General features: G+C 51.5%; 1 protein-coding gene across 3 annotated transcripts in view; it reads left to right on the forward strand.

Moving 5' to 3' along the window:
* Positions 1–9,456, forward strand: part of PHLPP1 (PH domain and leucine rich repeat protein phosphatase 1) — a 217,802-nt gene extending 208,346 nt beyond the window's left edge. Inside the window, exon 16 of one of the 3 annotated variants that reach the window (XM_089895283.1) lies at positions 1,871–9,456. In XM_089895283.1, the coding sequence (XP_089751409.1) occupies positions 1,871–3,043 (1,173 nt within the window). In that variant the 3' untranslated portion in view covers positions 3,044–9,456. The remainder of the gene's footprint in view (positions 1–1,870) is intronic. The other 2 variants (XM_089895284.1, XM_022584325.3) reach the window with 2 other exon arrangements.
* Positions 9,457–10,241: the final 785 nt, after the last annotated feature.

A 10,241-nucleotide genomic window follows, 5' to 3' on the forward strand; every position in this document is an offset into this window, starting at 1 on the left:
TCAAGAGTGCTGCTGTTGAGAAACACGGGTGTCAGTCTGCGTGACAGAAGATTCCCTGTAGCACAGCTTCCAAAGTGGGCTGGAGGAATTGTGCTCCACTCACTAGCTCATCCTACAGTGTGGCTCACCTGCTGCGTACCTGAAACGTGATGTGGGCTACAGACGTGATCCCCGGAGACACACGTCTGCCCCCAGGAGGTGTCCAGTCTTGTGGATAAAACCCCTGGAAGCATGTGTAGCTCGGGTAGGCAGTGGTGAACGTTTGCAGCTCAGTAGAGAAGGACTGTGACTCCCGGTAGACTTTGACCAAGGGCCATGAGAAAGATAAAGACTCGGGCTCCACCACGAGGGTCTGGCAAAGGAGGCCGCGTGTAGATTTTAGTTCCCTGCTTGTTCTAAGAGCAGAGAGGATTAAAATGGACGCTAGACAGTCTCAGATGGGATTGAATGAAATTATTAAACGTATTGAATTAAATGTTCAACATGACACGATGCAAAGATTAACCGTTTCTGCTACATAAATGCGTCACAGTTGGTGCTTCAGAGGTTTCTCCTGCTTTCTCTGCCTCCCTCTTCCTCGCTTTGTCTGTATCGCTGCGTTGGTTTTCTTTAATTTCCCTGCCTTGAGGTATGCCCCCCCCCCCACCAAACACACACACACAGACAAAATCATTGATTCTGATGTGGTGAGATCTTAAAGGGTTGGGCAGAACAGCGAGGGTAATTTTTGCCGAAATTCCACATTTTGGGGAAGAACAAATATATTAGGAGAATTAGGAGAGTTGAAAATTGTGCTTGAAGCCCTGCTTTAGTAATTTTACTTCGAATTGTGCTGCCTGCTTGTATGCGTGGCAGGATTGTCTGCGGAGCTGGGGGATGTACTCCCAAATGAAGGAACGTGGTAGGGTTGGGAAGGGAATGGGTATTCTCCGGAAGAAACACTTGCTTCGAGGGAGATGGTTTGACCATCACTATTCCCTCATCCCAGACACACATAAAAGTTGTCCGAATGGAGCCTCCTCTGGAAAAGGTGTTAAAAATAGGGGCATGTAGAGGCACGTCCTAGACCCGAGAACCTCAAACTTGAAGAATAAAGAACTGAGCAGGTACACCCTGGGGTTATCTCCCCTCCTCTCCTCCAGCTTCAGAGTAAAGGCTTTTTATTGGCAAGTGGTCTGAAACTTTGGTTCGTGGTTTAAGTGGCGTGAACTCGGCTGGACTGAAGCAGGAGACTTTGTCGTCTCCATTTGCTGCCAGGGAAGTGAGTTCAGGGAAGCGGTAGGACCTGGCACTTCTCCTTAAGCATCTACCTCTCCAAACACGATCAGCTGTACCCAGCTAGTCACCCCAAGATTTCCCCACCAATTGTTTTTAACCTTCTTACGTTTAAAACAGTGCCTCTCCCCTCACTTCTGGACCTTCAGACATTACCGCCCCTGATGGTTGATGTGCTTTGGGGAGTGACCTAAGATTCCGGGCGTTATCTGGAACGCCACCTGCCTCGGGGGCTGCGCCTCGGGCGCATTCAGCAAGGCTCTTCCTCTCGGGACCCCCGTGGGTTCCAGGAGGAGCTAATCAGCCATGTTGCTGTGTCAGATGATGGTCTGCTTTGGAGATAGACGGGTCCCAATAAAGGGAGTAACTGAGATACTTTCCATTTGTCCCTCCTGCTTCTTACCTGTCCCGGGCTTCTGCCCCAGGGTTCTGATGACAGGTGGACATGAACCACTCTCAGGAGGGTGGGCAGCCCCCCCGCCTGTGGACCACGTGTCACGCTCCGGTGGTCCCCCAGGCAGGAGGCCCCAGGGAAGCCGCACGTCGCCCCGCGTGCTCCGTGGTAACGTCTGTTTGGAAACCCCTCTTCTTCCAGGATGGCAAAGTGAACGGAGTGACCGAGTCCACGCGCATCCTGGGCTATACGTTCCTGCACCCCAGCGTGGTGCCCCGCCCCCACGTGCAGTCCGTGGCCCTGACCCCGCAGGACGAGTTCTTCATCCTGGGCAGCAAGGGCCTGTGGGACAGCCTGTCCGTTGAGGAGGCCGTGGGGGCCGTGCGCAACGTCCCCGACGCTCTGGCCGCCGCCAAGAAGCTGTGCACGCTGGCGCAGAGCTACGGCTGCCGCGACAGCGTCAGCGCCGTGGTGGTGCAGCTCAGCGTCCCCGAGGACAGCTTCTGCTGCTGCGAGCTCGGCGCCGGCGGGCCCGTGCCGCCGCCCAGCCCCGGCACCTTCCCGCCCTCCGTCAGCATGGTCATCAGGGAGCGGCCCGCCGACGGGCTGGGCGTGCCGTCATCCAGCAGCGGCCTGGCCTCGGAGATGAGCAGCGAGCTCTCCACGTCCGAGATGAGCAGCGAGGTGGGGTCCACGGCCTCGGACGAGCCCCCTCCGGGCGCCCTGAGCGAGAGCAGCCCCGCCTGCCCCAGCGAGCCGCGCTGCTCGCTGCACCCCGCCTGCCCGTCCAGCTCCTTCCAGCGCCAGCTGTCCAGCGCCACTTTCTCCAGCGCCTTCTCCGACAACGGCCTCGACAGCGATGACGAAGAGCCCATCGAGGGCGTCTTCACCAACGGCAGCCGGGTGGAGGTGGAGGTGGACATCCACTGCGGCCGCGCCAAGGAGAAGGAGAGGCAGCAGCCCCTGCTGCAGCTGCCGGCCGAGGCCAGCGACGAGGGCATCGTCATCATCGCCAACGAGGACGAGCCGGCCCTGCCCCGGAGGGCGGACTGTGCCGCCGTGGGGACCATGGGGCGCCGGAGGGCTAACGGCTCCGTGGCGCCCCAGGAACGGAGCCACAACGTGATAGAGGTGGCCACGGACGCGCCTCTCCGCAAGCCGGGGGGCTATTTTGCAGCCCCGGCTCAGCCGGATCCTGATGATCAGTTCATCATTCCCCCGGAGCTGGAGGAGGAGGTCAAAGAGATCATGAAACACCAGCAGCCGCCGCCGCCGCCGCCGCCACCGCCGCCGCCCTCACAGCTCCACGTGCAGCCGCCGCCGCGGCAGTGCCCGGGGGACCAGCTGCCAGACTGCTGTGACACACCGCTATGACCCACCCGCGCGCTGCTTAAAAATAAACTAACCAACAAAGGCTGAGTTGCCAGAGCCTCCCAGGCTCCCGTTAAACCAGGGGTTTACTCCACGCCCTTCTCCCAGACGCTTTCCCAGCCAGTCTTTGCAGCCAGTCTGTAGGTTCCCCTTCTGTTGGTCATTTTTTAATTACCACTTTTCTTCTCGTGATGCTGTACCAATATGATTTAAATTTGTTAACTTCTTCCCCTAACATATCAGATGTGTAAAGACAAAGAACAAAAGGTTTAATATATTACAGAGAAACAGTTAATGATAATGTAATACTTTTTAAAGTGGCTTTGTGTTGTTTTGTCTGTCTGGAAGGCAGGGCAGGTTGCCAGTGCTAAATGATTTAATAATACTGTAATTCTGTATTTCTTTGCGGGGGGTAGGGGGGGAAGACTTTTTTTTTTTTTTTTTGTCTTGAAAATGATAGACATTTGTAGAATATGGAGACTAACTCCTAGGAGTTGCTTTACTCTGTCAGGTGACCTAAGTCACTGGATTCACTAATTTTCTCTGAGAGAACAGTTGATTGAAAAATTTCTATTGTAAATAGCTCAGTGTTGTATAGTGATGCTTCACATGTTTTGTAGTTTTGGCATAAGGGACTAAACAACTGACTTCCCTCCCCTCCCCCTCTGACACACCTTCCTGCCCACACCCCCTCATCCCCCCACCTTTCTAATTCATTGAATGATGAGCCTGAGCATTGCTGAGAGCATTGCTGTTCAAATAAGGTGGACCTTAGGCCACTGGAAACGAACCTGCACCCGAGGGGCCTCTGACCCTTTTTCTTCCTCTCCTGTTTCCACCCAGCCTCCTTTGTAGACACTTTTTAATTGTGTTCCTTACTGCTGCCACAATCAGCATGACTGTATAGAATTCAGTTAGATCATTTACATACCAAGAGTTATATTAAAGCAGAATGCACAAGTGAACATGTCATTTTTGTTATAATAAATATAAAATGTACAAGTATTGGACCCATCTGCTTTTGTCTCAAGAGCCAGATGTGTCTTGCAGATGCTCCCACCCAGCTTGGGTTTGGAATGAATGCATGTAACTTTGGGGTCGTCAGATACTTCCGACCTTGATCTTTTTTTAAGGGAAAATACCCAACAGGCTAACCTACATTGAACGAACATAGTGAAATCAACCCTGTGGTTAACAATACGTGTAGCTGGTCTTACAGCCTTTCTGTTTCTTCTTGTTATTGTGTAGGGTAGACGGTAAAAGGGGAATAGATGAGGTTGCATAGAGGAGATCCCTGGAAAACTCCCACAAAGCCAAGTTGGTTTCCAGGTCTCTCAAGGCCCCCTCAATCACCTGAACATGTTAATAGATCTTTTTATAAAAATTGGAGTATGGTTGCTTAACAATGTACACCGGAGCTGGTTGCCTCGCTCTCTACCCCTAGCAGAAATAATGTCAGTGCAGTGGGGTCCACTAGGAAATCCCGTATTCCTAGCTGACTTACTGGCCCCATTTACAGACTCTAGTGCCCCACCCCTCCCCGCCGACCCTGCATCTTGTGAACCATGTTTTGGAGATGCTGTGGGTCTTCTCTCTTGTCTCATGTGGACTAGCTTCCCAGGTAGAATGGTTTTCCTTCTTCAGATCTACCCTCCAGTGGTACCTGGCTGGTTCAGTGACAGGACATGGCAACTGGTCTTTCTTGTAGATTCGGTAATGGGCTGTCCATCCCCTCGCTGGGTGGTCAGATCAGAGGACCCCCCCTTGTCTTGGTGACGTCCGTTCTTCATTCCGTGTCAGGCTACTTGTACGCTGTGTACTTTGAAAACCACTAAGGCTGTGGAAGGAGATTGAGTTCCTCTCAGCCCATAAGGGACCCAGTGACCAAGGGACTAGACTGCCCAAGCCCGGGCAGAGCTCTCTGCTCTAGAGCCGGAGCAAAACTATCTGAGGGTCCCTGCGCCCAGACCCACTCAGCAGCACCTTGCTGCCCTGTCGTCCCTCTGCTCCAAGTGGATCGGAGCAGACTTGGAAGGCTCTGGGTTTTCACCCCAGTGCCATAGTCACTACAGAAGATCTGGGCTGGCTCTCAGACCTCCTCGGTGCTTAAATCCCCTGTGGACAGGGCTCACCTGTTGCCTGGAGCGGGGTCTGCCCAGATGGTCAGTGCGAATCCGATTCCACAGCAGCTCCCTTCCAGAGGAGCCACCAACACTTCCGCCCTGAGCATGGCCAACAGAGGCAGCAATAATTTGAGGAGTCCACGATGGGTCCCACAGCAACTGCTTGTGCCAGGGACAGCTGCTGGGACCAGCAAGTCCCAAGTGGGGGCTCAGCTCACGTCCTAACGTGTGTGGCTGACTGGGAGAAGGGGCACAGGCTTGGCGCTGCTGTTTTCCTAAGGCCGCGAGTTCAGTGCTTGCTTGCTTCTCAGTTTCTTAGACCATTAAGTCACATTGAGCACACGCCGCATACAAGGCACTATGGAGATAAAGGACAAAACTGCCCTTTGGAAGCTTGGGGTAAATAGGCATGTGGGTCAAAAGTAAGAGATGAGCACATATTAAGCGGCTAAAGACGCGGAGACCTACTACTAGGCCTCCTTGCTCTTGCTTAGGAGTCTCCCAGTTATTGCCTGAGGAGGAGTTTCTTCTCACTTCTCAGCAAGGAAGCATCTAATAATGTATGCAGAACTGCTTATAAAACTGTGAAGTGCTTAATTGAAGATTCCTCAAAGCCACGGTGAGCATGAGGGGGAAGGGCATCCCTCAGCCCCGCCCCACACTGTCCTTCCTGCTGGGAAGGCCAGCGAATTGGGAGAGGGCTGGCGGGTGGGTGGGTAAGAGGCTGGAAGCTCTGACGGGGCTCGCAGCCTTGCTAATAGACTCAGAGCTCCCTACCGAGGGCCCTGGAGGTTGCTTGGTGTTGGATCAGCCACAGGCTGCCACGTGTGTGCCCACGGAATAGTGGCTTTCCGGAGGGCACCAGGGCCAGGCTCAGGAGCCCCGACTCCCAATCTGACCTGGTTTCTCTAGATTGCTTTTGTCACAGCACCACCTGCTGGTGAGATTAGATTTTGGGTGGAAATGGGCATGACTCTTGGTCTTTCTCCTGCCCCTCTTCCAAAAGAAAGTTTCAGTTACTTTCATTCCTAGACACCTGACAGAAAGCAATCTCCAGCACTATTAAGTAGTCAGAGAAATATTAGGGACACTGACGTGCAGACATATCAAGATGTGTAGCCGGAATCATAGCATCGACCTGGGAGAGAGGAAGTCAGTCTCCAACATCCAGTTCTCCATTCCCCATAGGGAAAAATAAATAAAAACCCCCTAATATGCCTTGGATCTAATAGGACAACATCAGCTCATTGCTGGCACTGCCCAACGGAGACAAAGCACAATTCCCATGCGAACACTCCTCAGAAGGCACTTTGAATTCACTCGGACACGTCAGGAAATAGAATTTTTGGACAGTGTGGGGTTTTTGTACAATGTGGTATCTGCCCTCCCTTCCTCCCCAGTGATCAAACCACCTAATTTGTAGATAGTAAAGCCTTATGTAAGTGGAAGTATTGTCATTGTTGTAAGTAAAGAACTAAGGGTGGTCAGATAGAAAATAATTGGGAACACAGAAAAAGTAGTTCTTTAAATTAAAAACTCCCAGAGAGGAAAAAAACCCAAAAACTCCTAGGAAACATCTGTTGGAACTGTTACAGGAGGGAGGGATGATGTCATGGTAGAAAAAATAGGTTTTCCTCATTTCTTGCCATTGAATTTCTTTTGCTTTCAGTTCATCCCCCCAAAATGCATTTTGTGCAAATGGATCTGTGCAAACTTTATTTCCCTATTGTTGTTCACCTGTTGTGAACTGATTCCTATTGCTGCGTCTTTGAAAGATGGCTCTCAAGGTTGTCCCCTCACCCCACCTTTACCAAAATCGCAACCAAGTTCAGACTTAGCTTGGCAGATCCACTGCCCTGATCAGTAACAAAGCAGGAACTACACCTAGCAGACGAAGCTTTGGGTGAGAGATAGGAAGCAAGCTCCACAGCCAACCTCACACCCACCCGATCCACCATGTCCATTCACGCCACGCGTTTAGGAAGCACCAGCCAGAGCCGCCAGTGTGCTCAGCTCTGGGTCCCCTGCCCAGGACCACAAATGCAGCGGGGCTTGGGTGCCACGGTAGCTGTGCTGACCTCCTGAGGTCTTGGTCTCAGCCAGTTGAGGGCAGACTACAGGCCCTACACGTTGCCCCCTGCCTTCTAGAAGACTAAGGTTGAACCTTGACAGGAAGAAAGGGCCCAAGGGGTCCCCAAGGCCGCCTTCCACTTTTCAGGCTGTGTGGTAAAGTAGAAAGCCACGCTGTCCCCTGCCCTGAATTTAAGGACCCATAAACAAGTGCTGCTTTTGTTGGGCTCCAGTTCATTAGTCCTTCCATTTTCTTCTAAATCAGAAACACAATGTTCTATCCTGTTCAGAGGGGGGAATGGCAGAACACGTGGAGAATTTTCTCCCGTCTGCTTATGACTAGCACTTCTCGCACTGTCATTCCTCTCTTCTTCTAAAGCCTTGGAAGTAAAACTGGCTTCAGGCTGAAATTTCAAGTACTTTCTAGTCATTACTATTTCTTAGGTCTTATTCCAATAAACTGAACTTCCCCCTAATTCCTAATCTTATCTATTGGAAGAAAGTTGAAATGGCAACTAAGATCATTTTCCCAAATGGCGCAACTCCAGCCGTTGCCTTTTCCTGAACTCATGTACAGGTCATTTGCCTTTCTGAGTCTTTAAGAAAACTGCTTTGCAGTTAACATTTGGAGGCTCTTTTTTTTTGATGTGGACCATTTTTAAAGTCTATTGAACTTGTTACAATGTTGCTTCTGTTTTATGGTTTGGTTTTTTGGCCCCGAGGCATGTGGGATCTTAGCTTCCCAACCAGGGATCGAACCCGCACCCCCTGCATTGGAAGGTGAAGTCTTAACCACTGGACCGCCAGGGAAGTCCCATCTGGAGGTTCTTAAGTCAGTTTTCCACTTAACAGAAATTGCCCTGTAACCCAGGAATAAATCATGCATGCAAAATAAAGTCTTTTGTTTGTATGATGGTCTACAATGCATCTTAAGAACTACTCAAATACTCCTTTTCCTAGAGCGTTTCAGTAGGTTAAAGATAGTTCATTGAAATGTGGCCCACCCCTGCTTATCCTAAGCACAATCACCCACACTTTTTCCTCAGGAGCTGAAACCACCATCTCTCACAGGTAAACCCACAGGACTTTTTTCCTGGAAACTTCATTGGGCATGTATTTCAATGCTGTCTGCATATAATTGGCATACACCCTTCATGTAAACATCTTTGAGTCCTCCAGCTTTCAAATTTAAAATCTCATCGTGATATTCCTTAGATTACAACGTGTTGGGTTTTGTCTTCACTCCTTTTCTGTTACCAACACATGTTCTAAGGGATGAGATGCTGAGTGTTGGGGAAAGAAAGGGCCATGGGCAGGAAAGCCCAAGCCCACCTCTGTGACCACAGTGGTGCCTCTCCTGTCCATTTCCATCCAGTCTGAGCATCGTGGGGCAGGAATGATCTCGAGAGTTCACCCAGTGCCCAATTCTAGGCAGAATCCAAACTGTTGCTCTGCTGAGTGGAATTTTCTTTCTTCCAAAGATGGAGGCTCTCTAACCTCCTTCATAAACTGTTGACCATCTACAGGCAGAAGTTGAGTCCCCACTCTGTGCATAAGTGCCGGGGTGGGTGGAGCACAGTGAGAGGCCCACAAGGATGAAAAACAAAGCACATTTTAAAAGGTCTGCTTCCCTGGTGGCGCAGTGGTTAAGAATCCGCCTCCCAATGCAGAGGACATGGGTTCGAGCCCTGGTCTGGGAAGATCCCACATGCCGCAGCGCAACTAAGCCTGTGCGCCACAACTACTGAGCCTGCGCTCTAGAGTCCGCGAGCCACAACTACTGAGCCCGTGTGCCACACCTACTGAAGCCCGCACACCTAGAGCCTGTGCTCCGCAACAAGAGAAGCCACCACAGTGAGAAGCCCACGCATTGCCACCAAGAGTAGCCCCCGCTCGCCGCAACAAGAGAAAGCCCGTGCGCGGCAACAAAGCCCCAATGCAGCCAAAAATAAATAAATTTTTAAAAAGATGACGCTACTACTGCAGAGACCCACATAACCAAGAACGCAGGGAGACGGGGTGGGTCTCCAGGTCTGAGGTCGCAAAGGACCAACCCCAAGCTCGGAATTCTCTTTAAATCCCAGCCCCACAGGGTGGTCACTGAGATCCAGCACTGTGAGTTCTTCCTGTCCACCAGTGGCCTTCAAACGTTTCTGTCGTGACTTCCTGAGGGATGCTACTGACTTCCCACCTCCAATGAACAAAGAAGGGGGAAGGGCCCACCTGCCACCAGCTGTTCCTCATTAACGCAGCTCGGATTCCTTCCTGCAATGGAGAGCCAGTAATAACCTTGACCGCTTCTACCCTAGAAGCCTTGCCACAAACAGAGCCTCTTCCAAGTGTGCTGAGCGCAGAGGGTGCAAGGACAGAGCAGACGGACCCTGGGCCTGCTTTTACAGAGCTTTGAAGACTCACTCTTGGGACGGAAAAGAACAGAAAGACCAATGCTCCTTTGCTCTGCCCATCAAACACCATCAAAACCATTTCCTAGCTGTTTTTCTCCAATAGGCAGGGTTTTATTTTGAGCAACTTTGAATTCTACACACCTGTGGAAGATGGACACAGCAGTTTTCTCTAGCACGCTGACCTCAGAGCTCCCTCTGCTTCACGTTTAATTCCTTTTCTGCAACCCATCCCCTGGTACCATACCTGAGATAAACACTCCCATTTGTTTAAATAAAAAAAAAAAATGTTTGCAGCCTTTTCCCCTCCACTCCAGCACACTGAGGATGGGCCTCACTCACTTGTGGAGGCACAAGGCTCTCCACATCCAGGGTTGAAGATGGGTCCCTTGGCCTCCACTGGAAATCCCTGACTTCCTTTTCGCTTCCAGCTGGGCCAGAAATAAAACCACTGGTTCATGCAGATGGGCACCCTGCCTACTGTTTGCAACTTCCAGCCGCCTCCATCCCTTCGGTCCTGGCCTCTGCCCCTCGCCCCTCCTCCCCATTCACGCCCTCCCTCCTGGCCATTCAGCTGCCCTGGTCTGGGTGCTGCTCACCACGGTC

Source organism: Delphinapterus leucas, chromosome 14 (genome assembly GCF_059928025.1).
Source record: "Delphinapterus leucas isolate spDelLeu-1000000601 "Yukka" chromosome 14, BTC_Dleu_Yukka2, whole genome shotgun sequence".
In the NCBI taxonomy this organism is placed as follows: Eukaryota; Metazoa; Chordata; class Mammalia; order Artiodactyla; family Monodontidae; genus Delphinapterus; species Delphinapterus leucas.